Here is a 16622-nt window from a genome sequence, read left to right on the forward strand (position 1 = left end):
CAGTGGTTTTCACAATGTCCTGCCCCCCCCCCCCCCCATACACACACATTTGGTTCCACCTTACTTCAATATCTGAAAACTGGGTTCGAAATACAAAAGTAGTTTGCACTTAATTAAGTTGGAATGGGGGGAGAGGAGAGGATGGAAGAGAATTTTGACCTTCCCTGTAGCCCAGGCAAAAGCAAATTGCTGCAGCCTCTCCAATCTTGTGTGTTCTTCCTCATTAATAAGTTTGGCCCTTTCCAGCACATTCTGATGTTACCTGGCTGCCTGTGTCCTGGTTTTCATCTCTGAAATCTTGGCAGGTGCATTTGGGTGGGTGTGAGGCAACAACTACTGTTTTCCCTGAGGCATCAAAATATCTTGGGCTGACCCTGCAAGATGCTATAAATATGTTCTGAAGATATAAATATGCTATTGATAAATGGATAGATTTTGTATGGTTAATGCAAAGGACAAGAAGCTATTCTTGGGTTGCCTGGCCAATACCAATGATCTAAGGGATTATTCAAACATTGTTTTTAGCACGACTATTTGAATTATCTCATTTTTTTTTAGTCAGAACACATCTATGTACATCTATGTGTGTTCTGCTGCTCACACATGTCAGCATTGTGAATAAAGATAGAATTGATGGTGGAGATGTATTCGAAACACATTCAAGTCATGCAGAGTTTTATCCCAGTTTATCCTGGGTCTGTTTCATATTGGTTACTCACACAGCCAACCCCCCCCCCCCCCCAAGATTGATTATCCCTGGTTAAGTAGATTTTTTGGCAGCCCCCTCTCCAAACTTACTCAGGTGCATTCAAAATGCCTGTGAACAACAAAGATTCAACCCACATTCTACCAGGATTATTATCGCCATCTGAATCACTCCTGAGTGATAGCATACAGAGAGACAAATTCTACAGTAAACAATCTTATAATGCTGAGCAAAAGAAGCTGGCTTCCACTGATGAAGACCTACTCTGAGAGAATCAGGCCATGTGTATGCCCTCTTGTGGTTCTTTGCCATACTTGGCACAGGAAATCTTGACAAAGCTGGACTTGAATACTATCATAATGCTTTTTATTAGGACTAACAGAACAATAACCCACCGCAAAACAGTACTACTTTGTGATTAGCAATGGGTCTGACTAAAAGTAGAATGATACTACTGCTGTATGCTGCATAGATTCCCCTACCTCCGCTGCCACAGTCAACAGGACTCCCTGCATTTTTCTTGCTTTCTTGATACATAAAAATAATCTCAAACCCCTGCTTTGACTGGCTGAAATTTTTTTGATATGTAAATGGAGAGCAATTGCATAGCAGCCAAAGGGATTTGTTATGTAACAGAACAATAGCATCTAATTTATTGATGAAGGGAAGATGAATTCCTAATCCCAGGACAAATTGTTATAGAATAGATCTCACAAGCAGGCATGTTTTCCAATTTACTGTCAGCTGCAAAGACCTCTTTTCTTTCAGGCCTTGCATCTGGAGAGTGATTCTGTTGGCTGGCATGTGATGTGTATGCCCTAGGAAAAAAGAGCATAGTTATTTGAGCTGGGACAGCACTGACCACCTCTTGGGAAAGCTCTCACTCTCTCTGCCTACTCAGGCAAATCTGACTGCTCCCCCTCTCCTGTATTATTCATCTTCCTTTACACGGTCCCTGGCTGGAGAGATAGAACTAGGATCTAATGCGATATCTTAACACGGCTACACGGTTGTGATGGGAAACCTGGTTGACACAGAGGAGTTTCTTTCCTTTCTTCACTCAGATCTTCAGCACAAGAGACACAACAGTATATTTTTTTCATCTTTCATTTTAAGAGAGATATCCATATGCAGTGGCACCATTAGGTTTGGTGTCACCCAGTGCGGTAACTCACGGTGTCCCCACACACATTGACCTCCTCCCATACTACACCATACAGAATCCTTAGTAATGTTTTTTGTACTAATATTAGTTATTTATCATAATTCCTTTATATTACTGAATGATAATAGCTACAACATAAACAACTAGCAAAATAAAGCTATACCTATAAATTACAGTATCATACGCATACACTAAATGCATTTACATACATACATACATACATAGTTTCAGTGGTTGAAGTGAAAATTTGGTAAAATGTGATGTTTTTAAAGAATTTTTAATGGATTTTTTAAATTAAAATTTTGAAAACTGAGGTATCTCCTTTCTTCTCTCACTAAACCTCACCCCACTCACATAATGAGCATTTTAATGGGACACAGCCAAATGCCACAGACTGTTTCTGCCCAAAGGCAGATGCTTGTGAAGCTGTGGTGTCACTCCTCATTAGGATGTCACCAGGTGTGGTTCGCACACACACTCTGCATCCCCTAGTGAGGCCACTGTCCACATGGATGTGTTATACACAGATATAACAGGTACATGAAAAGCCAGGCCTGTCATTAGCAAATTAAGTGGTCACTTCACGCAGCAGACCTTGGTGCAATGAAGCAGCAGTAAATTACTGTATTATTTATTTTGTTGTTGTTGACATTTTACTTTCAGGCATTGGGACAGGTGCTTGTGGGATTTTCTGCATCATGTGCCAAAATAACTTGGTAGGGCTTAGGTACTCAAGATCTTGATTTTGTGTGGGTAAGTGTGAGTTTTGCCTGCCTTGTTGTTGTTGTTGTTTTGTGCCTTCAAGTTGTGTCTGACTTATGGCGATCCTATAATGACCCTATCATGGGGTTTGCCATTGCAGTCTTCTAAGGCTGAGTGAGTGCGTTTCCTAGGGTCACCCAGTGGATTTCATTGCTGAGTGGGGATTTGAACACTGTTCTCCTGAGTAGCTTTCCAACCACTACACAATGCTACCTGTGTATGGTACCGAAATACCTTGTTTCAGCCCTGGCTATATGACTAAGATTTGACTGAAATGTAAAGTGTTTAAAAAACAGAACATTTTGGTGATGATAGAAAAGCAAATCAACTCTTTCTTTTCTTTTTTCTTTTGGCAAGCTGCTTCAGAAATACTGTAGCATGAAATGTTATCTGCATTTGTTGTTTTTCACTTGTGTTCTCTTAACACTTGTCAGATGAAAATTGCACACTTGCATTAAGTTAAATGTTAGATGGGACCAAGGAAATAGAATGAGCCAGATGCTTCCATGAAATTGCAGAAAGAAAGGAACTTTGTCTCTTTTCTGAGAGACACCACATATCCTGAACAGAAACAAAATTTGTAAGAAGAACAAAAAAACTTATATTTGGGTTCCTTCTTAATATAAGCCCCTTATATCATTAAAATGTTTTCTGCAATTTCTTTGGTTCTCTCATTGCTGCTCACTATTTCTGCCAATTAAGTCTGTTTCTGTGTTTCTGTGCTCATCACACTGTCATTCACTACAACTGCAGAACAAAAAGTGAACTTTAAGTTTTGAGAGGGAGGCTCAGAGTTCTGCTTAATGTCATAAGACTAATGAATATGGATGACGAAGAAGCTGCTGCAATCACCTGCAAGGGCAGTGGAATGTCTCCATTCTTGCCAGGGGATGTGGGTAGGTTGTATAGTTGGAAGAAAAGGTCCAGTAACTTGAAGGCTGTGTATCTATTCCTCAGCATATTAGGGAACATGAGGTTTTCTTGAACAGAGCAGAACAGACTGTGCTGGATGAGGAACATGCAGGGGATGTCTCTGAGGAGGTGGTCAGTTCCCAGATACAGGAGGAAGAAATTTGGAGGAATGTAACATGTAGTAGTAGAAGGACCAGGGATCATTCTGTGAGTTTAGAGCTACGGAATCAATTTAAAGCTCTCTCGCTTATCATTGACGAATAGGAACACGAAGAAGATCAACAGTGTCAGTCTTCAGAGAACATGTAAGTGACCTGGGAAGATTCAGCACATGAAATAGCCCTTGCTAATACTCAGAGTAGATGTATGTTGGTGGTAGGTGGCTATTTGCAAAGGGGAACAGAAGCAGTGGTTTGCAGGCCTGACAGAATAACTCAAGAGGTGTGCTGTCTCACTGGGACAAAAATTGTGATGTGACAGAGATTACAAGACTCTTGCTGACTGTTACCCCTTCATTTTGGTTCACATGGGAACCAATGACACTCCGTCCAAGGCATAACTTTCAGGATATCCCAAGGGATTATAAGATCTTAATCTAACTAATAATATCTAACTTCAAATGTCTTCTGAAATGTGGGTTTTTTCAGTTTAAATTTAGTTTCTGCATGGGATTTGTCCTGTGCAATAAACTCCTTCCAATACAAGAAAAGAGGAATAGTTTGAAAATAATGCAAAAGGCAACACAAAACATATAACCATCCCAATTCTATACAGTGGTCCCTTGGCTTTTGTGGGGGATCCATTCCAGACCTCCCCCCCGTGTAAACCAAAAAACGCGTAAGCTTGAATCCCATTCGATTGAATGGGGCTCGTGCTCATGGTGTGGGAGAGCGCGCGCGCCACGGGCACATGTGCCATTCACTCTCCTGTCATGCAGCTTCCGTGTAAGCAGGAAGCCATGTATGGGGCACCCACCTATAGCGTGGGTGTACTGTATACACAAAAGTATAGATCTGAGAAGACAATAATATCCAGGACTAATCACAAAGTCCCCAACAGTCTTAGTGAAGAAGGGACAATTCCAGTTAATTCCCCTGTCATCCTGTCTTTTCAGAGGCTTCTAAAATGTTCTCCTTTCCCAATTTGTCCTCAGTTTACTTCACGTGCTGCAAATTGAGAGGCAGTACAGACCGGCACTTTGTGCCAGTCTAACCACATACTAGGGCTGAATTAGGGCGGAGAATTGATATGCTTCGAGCCCTAGTTTTGCCACCATGCTGCCATCATGGTGTGCCCCTGTCCACATGGCAAGCCCCATGATAACATCTGTGGAATGCAGCACCCAAACAGCACTGTCCAGAAGGGACATCATCATGGTGCGTGAGTGTGCCTATGACAGCCCTTCCAGAAAGCATGTGGCTTCTGCGGGGCAGGAAGGGGCGGCTTCTAGCCACCCATCTGTACTGCCCCTGAGTTCAAAGTGCAAAAGCAGTTTGTACACAACTCAGCAGGCAGAGAGGAGAAGAGATGGCAGAATCATGCCCCAGTAGACTCAGGGAAAAAGCAAAATGCTGCACTCTTTTAGCGTGTGAGTTCTTTCTCATTAATAACTCTTGTCATTTGACTAGGACACTAGAAGTTGAGGGTTCAAAACCAGGCTCAGACATGGAAATTCACTGGATGACCTTGGGCAAGACACACTCTCTCAGCCTCAGAGAAGGGTAAGGCAAACCCCTTCTAAAGAAACTTGTCTAAAAAACCCTATGGAGTTTATCACATGGAATGATTCCTGCGCAGAAACTAAATTTAAACTGAAAACAACCCTCATTTGCAGGCTGTTTTTCAGACGACACTTGGGTCTAACCCAAACAGAAAGTGGAAGAAAACCCGCATTTATGGGATGTTTTTCAGATGACATTTGTGTGAAAGAGAAATAACATGAAAATAACACGAATGCAGAGTAATCAAAACCAGCTCCTTTTTACTTTGATTAAATTCCGAAAGTACAAAGGAGCTTTCCGTTTGGATTATTTTCATGTTATTTCTCTTTCATGCCAATGCATCTGACACCTGAATTTTAAAATCCCATTTCTGCACGGGATTTTACCAATTTGCCCTCCGTGTGTTTGCCTCAAGGTCACCACAAGCTGGAAACGACTTGAAGGCACATAGCAACAAAGCAAGTAAGTGTGCAAAGGACTTGAGAGTTTCACTACAGAAGGACAAAGACATCTGGAATAAAATCCTGCATTTGTGCCCTAATATCAGTTCTTACAATGAGCAAAATAGGCACAAAGGTATATACTCAACATAGTCTTTAAATTCTTCAGCAGAGCCCATGCACAATGGTAACAATATCTGAACTATAAGGAAAAGGAATAAGTTATTGTTGTTTTGGGTGCCTTCAAGTTGTTTCCTACTTATGGTGACCCTATTGCAGGGCTTTCTTGGCAAATTTCTTCAAAAAGGGTTTGCCACTGCAATCCCCTGAGGCTGAGAGAGTGTGACTTGCCCAAGGTCAACCAGTGGGTTTCGTGGCTGACCTGGGAATCGAACCCTGGTCTCCAGAGTTGTAGGCCAATGCTCAAACCATGCTACACTACAATTATCTGGAGTCAAAATTCCTTTACGCCTGTGCCCAGGGACGTAGCTAGGATTTTAGGAAGGGGGGGGGGGTCCAGACTAAGTGCCACCATTATAATGGGGCTTGGGCGCGGCAGCGCGGCAGCACACACCATTCATTTTTCTAATGGAAGGGGGGTCCAGACCCCAAGAACCCCCCCTTGGCTACGTCCCTGCTGTGCCTTAAATCATGTTATTTATGGAATAAGGCCTAGTGGAAAGAGAGAGCCAGTGTGGTGGTTTGAGTTACAGTGGCTCCCAAACTTTGGCCCTCCAAATTTATTTATTTATTTTGGACTTCCCCAGCCATCTTGGCCAACAGTCAGGAATTCTGGGAGCTGAAGTCCTCAACATCTGGGGGGACGGGGACCAAAGTTTGGAAGATCAGGGTTTGAATCCCTTCTGTGCCATGGGCACCCATTGGGTGACACTCTCTCGGCCTCAGAGAAAGGCAAAGGCAAACCCCCTGTGAAGAGATTATGTGAAGAAAACAGGGTCACTGTATATCTTTCCTATTTTAAATTTTGTCTATATTTTAAATTAATTTTAATTTTTTTATTTATAGTGTTGATATAGTGTTAGCTAAGGTAAGGGATGAGGGGATATGTCATTTTTTTAGTTGTATATATGTCTGTATTTGATCCCTTGTGGAAAGGTGGGATATAAATAAACCTATTATTATTATTATTATTACTACTACTACTACTATAAGCCACATATGGCTTGGAGACACACAGCAACAACAAGACCATAGTGGAAAGGTGGGGGGGGAGAGAAGGTGTGTGGAAGATGCTGAGTTGCAATTGTCGCTCTAATCAGGCGTTTTCAATAGACACCTATACACCCTGGCGCTCTCAGGCACTGGAATAGTCTCGCGCCGTAAGCCCCGGGGCCCTTCCAAAGCAGGAAGAGACCGCATCGCGCATGCGCCGTCCTTTCCAGCAAGGAGCCTCCCGCGGCCGCCACGGTAAGAGCTACCTCCGGCGAGTCAATCTCTCTCTCATCGCCGCAATCCTGCCGGTGGCCGGTCCGGGTTTCCTCCCTATCGCTCCCGGGCGTTCCCTCCTTCAAGCCTGCGGAGCCATTTTTGGCCGGAGAGGGAACGGGGGCGGGAAATTGGGGCGAATCCGGAGGGCGGCTGGAAGGCGGCAACCAGGAAAGGGAGGCCCAGTCTCATGTAGCAGCTAAACTAGTGGAGATGGGGAGCGGGTTTGGGGGACCCGGATGAAGGGAGCAGCGCCTCTGGCAGAGGAATAAGGCGGCCCTCTTTTGCAAAGAGACCAAGGACCGTCTAGATTACCGCATTACACTCTTTCAATGCTGCCTCCTGTTGCATTCTGGGATTTGCCTCTGAGGGAGAGAGAAGGCTGGCCCAGTACCATCAGGGGCTAGCCTGAAGAAGCAGAGCCCTCCCTCCGGTCCATCTGCCTTGGTCCAGGCCTCAGAGGGAGAGAAGAATGCTGGACCTGATTCCCTCCCCCCCTCACCATTCCCTTCTCCTTTTGTGTCGTGTCTTTTAGATTGTAAGCCTGAGGGCAGGGAACTGTCTGTTATCCCCTCTGTTGTAAACCGCTCGGATTCCCAGTGATTGGGCGGTATATAAATAAAACCTATTATTATTATTAATGAGGGGGGCATTTAGAACTCTCAGCCAGAGAACTCTTAGGCCTCACGGAACTACAAGCCCCACAATGCAACAGGAAGCAGGCAGAGCAGTAGAAGTGGAATAGCAGTGCCATAAGAGTGTGGTGCGGAAATCTAGTAAGTCATACTGGGCAGCGTGTATCTGCCTCTCATAGTAGTGAGAAAGTAAGCCCACAAAGCATTGTGTCCCATTCCATTCATGCTTACATTCTGCCAGTCAGTAATTCTCTCTGTGTGTTTTTATGTGCCTTCAATCTGACTATAAGCTGAATTTCATTGTGTTTTCTTAGGCAAGAAATCCTTAGGGTAGCGGTCCTCAGCCTTCCTAATGCCACGACCCTTTAATACAGTTCCTCATGTTGTGGTGACTCCCAACCATAAAATCGGTTCCAAAGACCATCGGAAATATGGGTTTTTCAATGGTCAACCCCTGTGAAAGTGTCGTTTGAGCCCCCGAAGGGGTCACAACCCACAGATTGAGAACCACTGCCTTAGAGGCTTCATTCTACATTGTTATAGCACCGTTGTTCCACTTTAACTGCTATGGCTGCCTCCTGGGGGATTCTGGGGTCTTTTGTTTAGGGAGGCAGTGGTTCCTGCTCTTCCATGAAACCCATTGGATAACATTAGAATCATAGAGTTGGAAATGGCCACAAGGGCCATCCAGTCCAACCCCATTCTGCCATGTAGGGGCTCTCAATCAAAGCATCCCCAACAGATGGCCATCCAGCCTCTGCTTAAAGGCCTCCAAGGAAGGAGACGCCACTACACTCGGAGGAGCATGTTCCTTGGGCAAGGCAAGTCATGCTCTCTCTGCCTCAGGGAAGGCAATGGCAAACCTGCTCTGAAGAATCTTGCCAAGAAAACGCTGTGATAGGTTTGCTTTAGGTCACCATCGGTTGGAAAATACTTGGAGACACACAGCAACAACAAGAGCTCTCTGGCTAAGAAATATAAATGCCCTCCCCAAAGTACAAACCCCAGTCAAGAAGTCAGAGAAAGACTAGGAATGGGAAGGGCAGCTATGAAAGAACTAGATAAGATCCTAAAGAGCAAAGATACACAACTGGGCACTAAAGTCAGAATTGTCTGAGCCATCATATTCCCCTTTGCTGTGTGCAGATATGAGAGCTGTACAGTGAGGAAAGTGGCTAGGTAGAAGAAGGTCAGTTCATTTGAGATGTGGTGCTGGAGAAGAGTGCTGAGGAGACCATGAACTGCCAAAAAGATAAATAAATGGGTCCTTGAACTGATCAAGCCTGAACTCTCGCTGCAAGCCAAGATGAGCAGACTGAGTTGTTGTATTTTGGACACATCATGAGAAGGCACAACTTATTGGAAAAGACAATAATGCTAAGGAAGGCAGAAGCAGTAGAAAGAAAGGAAGACAAGATGGATGGACTCAATTAGGGAGGTTACATGCCTGAATTTGCAGGACCAAAGTGGGGTCTTGAGAGATGTCTCATCCATAGGGCTGTCAAGAGTTGGGGTCGGCTCAAGAGCAATCACAAACTACAACAACAAACTGCACATCCCAGGATTCCACACAGGAGGCAGTCAGAGCAGTTTAAAGTGGAAGAATAGCACAATAAGAGTGTAGAGTCTCAAAAGGCTCACTGCATGGCATCCTGGCTTTAAGTGAATGAGAGTGATTGCAAGGAAGGATATTCCACTGGTGAAACATTTATGCTCCTGAAACCCTATTCTGTTTCTGCTAGATTGGAAGCAAGTCCCACAATGTTTGATGGGGTTTACTCCCAAATAAGTATGCATAGAGCTAACATTGTTATCATATATGTTTTGATGTAGTTAACAAATGCTGAATTGAGCCCTTCATTTTTGTATGGGACTTGTATGCTTTATCTTGTGTTTAGTGTGCAATGATAGTTCCAGAGCTAAGTGCTTTAGTGCAGTGCCCCAAGATCCCAGTTGTTTTTTTGTCCAGTTCCACTTAAAAGAATTAGATGGAACCTAATGGGAAGAAACTATTTTTAAAAGTCCCAGCAAGTCACAGACAAATGCAGTTGACCCTCCGTATCCAAGTGTTCCTTGTCCATGGATTCAATCTTTCATGACTTGAAAGTATTCAAGAAATATGTAAATTCCAAAAAGCAAATCTTGATTTTGACATTTTATGTATTGTATACAACAGGACATGAATCCACTCATTTTGGTATGCACAGGGGTTGGTGTTGTTGTCCTGCAACTAAACCTCAGTGGATACCAAGGGTCCACTGTAATCTCATAAAAACAGCTTATTACAATGGAGCTGGCTTATCTTTTGTAGAGTACAACTGTTTAGGATTTAAGTGTGGACTGTGAAAGAGCTGTTTGCCTTTATGTTGCTCATTTTCCTGGCAGAGTAAGATGCTATTATATTAGACTAACCTGTTCTGCTCATTTTTATATAATACGAAGTTTATATTCCTTTGAATTAAAGAAGTAACTGCTGTTGACAACCTTATCTGTCTTTCACGCAGATGTTGATGCCTAAAAAAAATCGTATTGCCATCTATGAACTCCTTTTTAAGGAGGGAGTGATGGTAGCCAAAAAGGATGTTCACATGCCTAAGCACCCTGAACTGGCAGATAAAAATGTGCCCAATCTCCACGTCATGAAAGCAATGCAGGTAAAGTAAAGCTCTTGGGCTAATGGGATGCAATCTGAACATGAGTGGGTTACATCTGTGTGTGTGTGTGTGTGAGAGAGAGAGAGAAAAATTGTATCATTTTCTTTTGCTGTCTTAGTGTTTAAATAGAAAGCTGGGGTAGGCAGGAAAAGAGAATTACCTGAAGCAAAGTAGGATGTGGCATCTGCCCTTCTAATAGGTGTGTAGTGGAAATTATTTCAGGATAGGCAACTTAAGTTGTGTGTTGGAATTAAGGTGGGATCCTAGTTCAGAAGCGGTTTGATACAGTGAGGTATTTGTAGGTCCTGAATAGGTTGATCATCATGGAGGTAGAAGGTAACAATACTAACTACTCGCCATTTTGCAGGACCTTCTAAACACCTGTAATGTTGCTACATAGTCCACATTAGTGATTTTAAAACGGGTCGTAATCTGCCTTCACCTTGCCCTGCTTTCTTCCTGTGTTCAGGATAGTAGCTTACATCCATTTGAGTTAATTTAAATAATTTATCTATTATGTCTGTGGACTAACTAGTGTATGTTTCTAGTCGCTGAAATCTCGTGGCTATGTGAAGGAGCAGTTTGCTTGGAGGCATTTCTACTGGTATTTGACCAATGAAGGCATCCAATACCTGCGGGATTATCTCCATTTGCCACCTGAAATTGTACCTGCCACCTTGCGCCGCAGCCGTCCTGAGACTGGCAGACCTCGACCAAAAGGTAAGCTTTGACTGGGAGAAACATCATTTTAATAACACATAAAACCAGAAATGAATAGTGTAAAACATTAGTTAAGACTAGCATGATACTATAATGTAATCAAATTAACCAAAAAATGGGTGGAGAGCCTATGAACACCCCTCTATGATGTTGTTAGACTAAAACATGCATGATGGAAATCTGTGTCCATAATCACTCAGTTTCTCCATGCTGCTGCATAATTTGCACACAAACATATTAATTGTATTAAGTAAGTGATTGCAGTACTCCAAAATAGTAGTGGTGTTTGATGAAAAGGTCTGCAGTGTCATGAATTCCTCCTGCACAAATTATTAGGCCCTTGGTTTTTGGAACAAGCCTGTCCTCTGCTCCAGCTTAGTTAACTGATGCTTTTCCCTCAACTGTATTTGGCAAATAAATTAACAGTATTTCTACAAAATGCTAAAGATTCCATGGCCATGCATATTTTCTAGTTTCAGGGAAGCTATGGCGCGTTACAGACCGCCGGATTGCGGTGGTCTGCTGCCGCCGCCGCTTGCACCATCCAGGAGCCGCAGCCTTTAAACGGCATGGCTCCCGGACACTGCCGAGAAGGAGCACGGAAATCGCGCTCCTTCTCAGGTCCCAGAAGAGGCACCGCAAAGCGCAAGGGGCACATTTGCAGTGTCATTTCCAGGGCGACACGTGCGGACGCAACGCGTCCAGCACGTAAAGATAGGGCGCCACCATCTTTATGCCCCCATCACGTGCTAGGGGTGAGGTCGGTATGGACGCTAGATCCTCGGCCAACTCCTAGCACATGACGGGGGCGTATTAAAGGCCCGTTTATAACGCGCCTATATTACACCGAAAAGGGAATTTTAAAAGAAAATTAGAAAAAAAATCTTTAAAGTGTTTTTAGTTTTACTTACCTGTCTTAATCAGAACCATCAGTTCTGGAAGATCCCTTTGGTCTTATAAATAGTCATAAATGTCTTGATGCTGATTAGACTGCTAATATTTTTAGGGAAAACAGGTTCTGTATTACAGCAAGACCATAAATAGCTTGGATTTGATATGCTTGGGATAGGCCTACCTGAATTTATTCCCAGTGATGCTTACATGGGCTTGGTACACTCATGTAGTTGTACAAGCAAATTTTGATTTAAGTGATTCTTAAATATTTTGTAAATTTTTGAGTTTTAATTGAGTTATAAAGAATGATTATTGAATAGTTTCTTAAATAATTGTAAGTACAGAGTGTAGCTAAACATTCTTGTAGCATTATCTCAGAGTTCTCTACTAAATTGGACTGCAGGATGGTGCAGCTGTGGGTCCAACCATGGACAGGCTTTCTTCAACATAAACCATTCCTGATAAGTTCACATTTATTGTGCAGGGTAAGCAGATTCTCATGGTATAGTTGTCACACAGATGCTGGTTCATACTTGAGTGTGGTAGCTGCTTTATGTGACAAGCAGTGGTTCTCACTGTAGAGGTTGTGTCTGCTGCTGATAGGGTATCAGGACTGCCAGCGAAGGTTGGTGACTTGCTCAAGTCAGAAACATGATTTTTTCCTCATGTTGTATGTAAAACTTTGCTTGCCCTGTTCTTACTGCATTCTTCATCCTCAGTCAGTGTTAAAATGGTTGGTTAGGTTGCCAGGACACCTAGTGGTACTTGGTAGTCTGAAGCATAGGCTTCTTTTAATTGAAAGAGGAATTCTTTATTGTCTCTCCTTTTCAGAAAAGCTCTAAGGTAGGTGAGAGTCTACATGGTTTTGACTGCTAGTTGACCTCTTAAAACATGAGTAATGTTTCTTGAACAGAGAGTGTTCTGTGTAGTTGAAGTGATTAACTTTGTAATGGTAGCACACTGATTAGCAATGTGGCTTTTATAAAAATTGTGAATTTCTCTAGGACCAACCAGCTGTGCATTACTAATTTTGATTATCTTTCTTTGCATCCCTGAGAATACCTGCATACCTTAGTAAGCTTCTGGTAATAATACTTAACATTTGTCTCTCGTTTAAGTCAAACGAAATCAGCAGTTCTTTGTTGACAAGAGATGACATGTTCCACTGTCTTCATGGCACATTATTTTTTTCATCTAGAATTGGAAGTGTAGCTTTTAAAGAGCTGGGCCACACTAAGGGGGAGTTTAGAGTAGAAAACTAAGAGTCTGGATGGGTAAGTTCGAGAAACAAAATGTGTACTGTGGGGGGTGAGTGGCCGTTTAGCCTACATTATAGTGTGTTAGATTGAACTGTGGTGTGATGCAGGTATTTCTGTGATAAAACAAGAAGAAGCCAAAGGCTTTCATGGCTGGCATCCATAGTTTTTTGTGGGTTTTTGGGGCTATATGGCCATGTTCTAGCATAGTTGCTTCCTGACGTTTCATCAGCATCTGTGGCTGGCATCTTTAACATCAGGAAGAAACTGCTCGAACATGGCCACATAGCCCGAAAAACCCACAAAAAAACTATAAAAGCAAGGAGACTTGCATCCGACTGTTGGCTTGAATGAAGCAATTGGCATTATGAAGAACTTCAGTTTTGGCCAAACTTCCTTTTTTTAAAAAGAAGATAAGATGAACCAACAACATTATAAGTGTTGAAGCATAACTTATCAACCTGGGGCTGTAAGGGAACTTTCTGGATTAATTTTTGCTGTTTGGATCATTTCAGGCTTGGAGGGTGAGCGTCCTGCTCGTCTCACGCGAGGAGAAGCTGACAGAGACACCTACAGGCGCAGTGCTGCTCCATGTAAGTGTTAACTGTAAGGTCAAAACCAAGGACCTGAACAGACAGTCCAAAATAAAGCTGCTTCGAGTCACTTTGGAGGTATGCTGTTTAAATGCTGCATGCATCTTAAGATGCCAGAAGCTGCACCAAAGTCACGCTGCAGTCCTAAGGACTAGAGTGCAGCATTGGCGCAGCTTCTGGACTCTTAAAATGCCTGTGCCATTTAAACAACATACCTTCAAAGTGACCCGAAGCAGCTTTATTATGGCCTGTCTGGGCCCCATGTTTCCACTCTTGTACTATTACAACCTAATTTTATTGATTAAAGATCTCAGTATTATAAATTGGGGGAAACTTAAGAGAGTCTTGTTTGGCCCGGATAAGACATTATTGAAAGTGTAATGCAATATAGAGGAATTCCAGGTCTAGCTTTTTGTGATGTGTGGGATAGGGATTATTTTAACAGCTGTGTTGTGCTTCAGATACAAAAACACAGTGTGTAAAGGCCCCTGGCAATAATATTGCATCATTATTTTTTTGAACGTAACTTCAGAAGGAAGTTCCTTCTGAAGGAACAAATGTCCATATAGGGTTTTTTTCAATCTTGAATAATACTGTGTTTTTTCTTTCACAGCTGGTGCTGACAAGAAGGCAGAAGCTGGTGCTGGGGCAGCTACTGAATTTCAGTTTGTGAGTATCATGTGGAACATGTAATTTAAACAAGAATGTCTGCAAGTGTACCTGAAAGAGATGGCACACTTTTCTCTTTCTGTTGTCTAGATAGTATTCATACTGTAGGAACAAATCTAGGCATTCCTGACTCCTATTTATACTATTTAGTAGTATAAGGTCTGTGGGAGAAAGTGACGATGATCGGACAATATAGACTTCAGACAAGCTGTAGTCGTACGCAGTTTGTCAGGCAGAATAATCATTGGTCCGAAATGGACATTCTTTTGGCAATAAAAGACGTACCTAGAGTGCTCAGATGAGAATGTCAGTGGAGATGGAAGAACAGAGTCATGTGATTAGACAATAAGCGCAGAAAGTTCCTTGGAGGCAAAGTTCTCACTTGACAGATGAGGCAACAAAAATACAAGGATCCTAGGTAGCTGAAATATTTTAAATAAGGCTTTGCCAGCATCAATAAGCTTTTTTTATATATCCCTGATATAAAATTTACTCTCAGAATCTTGTCCAATGCTTGCAACACGGTCACAGTAAAAAATGTAAAGGCTGTTTCCTGATTTATTTCTTATTTATTTATGGCAGGTCACTCCCTATTCAGTATGCCTACCTTGCATGATAAATGCTGGTGTTTTTTCAAATATAAAAAGTACATTTCTATAAAGTTCCACAGTGCCTTTGCTAGTGCAGTTTGGTTTGTAAATGTTAACAACCCCTCATTCATTAGAAAGAAGTGGACCATGATTGGAAGCTGTACTTAGAAATGTTTGAGTTGCAGATTTGCTTCCTAGAGCAGAGTTTTGTTGAGCTGTGTCCTGACTGTCCACCTACATTAAGACCTCCGGTCTTTGAAAGTTTTGTGCATGCTTTTACTTATGTGCTACTTGAGTCATAAATGAATTACTTAGCATAATTGTGGAGACACTTAGCATATGTTCTGTTTTTGTTTTGTTTTTTTCATTTGCAGAGAGGTGGATTTGGGCGTGGACGTGGACAACCACCTCAGTAGAATTCTGTTGCTGTTTGGTTGCATCTTGTGTATAATAAATAGGTGAAAATTTCACTATTTGTATCTTTGAATCATTTAATGTACCATTCCGAAGTCAATGAAAAGAAAGCAGAGTGGGGGCCACTCTAGCCTCTTGCGGAAGGGAGTTCCAGAAGGTAGAAGCAGCCACAGAAGAGTCTCGCATCCTCACCTAGTGAGCCCGTGATGGTGGTGGGACTGAGAGAAAGCCTTCCCCTGTAGACCTTAAAGTTTCCAAAGGCAGCCTGCAGCTTGTTACAGTAGTCCTAATGGAATGGAATGAAGGCATGTGCCACCATAGCCCACTCTGATGTCTCAGTGAACAGGCAGGAGGCACACAGTTTTACGAATGCAAATGCACTCCTGGCTACTGCTGAAAATCCAGGTTCAGAGCGGAGTCCAGGAGAATACCCAAGCTGCGAGCCTGAGATTTCAGGGGAAGTGTAACCCCAACCATTTGGCTTTGAACTGACCAGGAGCACCTATGTCTTGTTTGGATTTCAGTTTGCCCTCATCCAGTGGCAGCAGACATTGGTTTAGGACTAAGACAGCTTCCTTGGAATCAGGTGGATAGGAGAGAGAGAATACGGTGTCATCAGCATAATGGTGAAACCACATCCCAAAATTCTGGATGATCTCTCACAGCAGTTTCATGTTGATGTTAAACAGTGTGAGGGACAAAACAACTCAGAGTGGCCCCATAGGCCAGTGGTCAGGGAGTTGAACAGGAGTTCCCCAGTGTCACCAGAGTCCTTCCCAAAGAAGGGAGGACAAACTATTAAACAGTGCCACCAAATTCCATCCCAAAGAAGTGGCCTAGAAGAATACCATGGTTGTTGATATCAAAAACTTCTGAAAGTGTTCAGTTCTATGGGAAGGTCATCCACCAACCTCACCAAAGCTGTCTCCATTCTATAATCAGGCTTGAAGCCAGATCGAAATGGATCCAGATAATCCATCTCATCCAGAAATCCCTGGGGCTGGACAGCTGCCATACATTCCAGAACCTTGCCAAGAAATGGAAT

General features: G+C 42.8%; 1 protein-coding gene across 1 annotated transcript; it reads left to right on the forward strand.

The window, feature by feature from the left end:
* The first annotated feature begins 7042 nt into the window (after nt 1-7042).
* On the forward strand, nt 7043-15633 carry RPS10 (ribosomal protein S10). Its single transcript, XM_089514699.1, has 6 exons — nt 7043-7134; nt 10292-10441; nt 10990-11161; nt 13827-13904; nt 14518-14573; nt 15538-15633. Exons 2-6 carry the CDS (start codon nt 10292-10294, stop codon nt 15577-15579), a joined length of 498 nt encoding a protein of 165 aa, XP_089370825.1. The 5' UTR covers nt 7043-7134; the 3' UTR covers nt 15580-15633.
* Nucleotides 15634-16622: the final 989 nt, after the last annotated feature.

The sequence above is a fragment of the Sceloporus occidentalis genome, unplaced genomic scaffold, assembly GCF_023333645.1.
Source record: "Sceloporus occidentalis isolate IW3139 unplaced genomic scaffold, rSceOcc1.0.p SCAF_3, whole genome shotgun sequence".
Taxonomy (NCBI): Eukaryota; Metazoa; Chordata; class Lepidosauria; order Squamata; family Phrynosomatidae; genus Sceloporus; species Sceloporus occidentalis.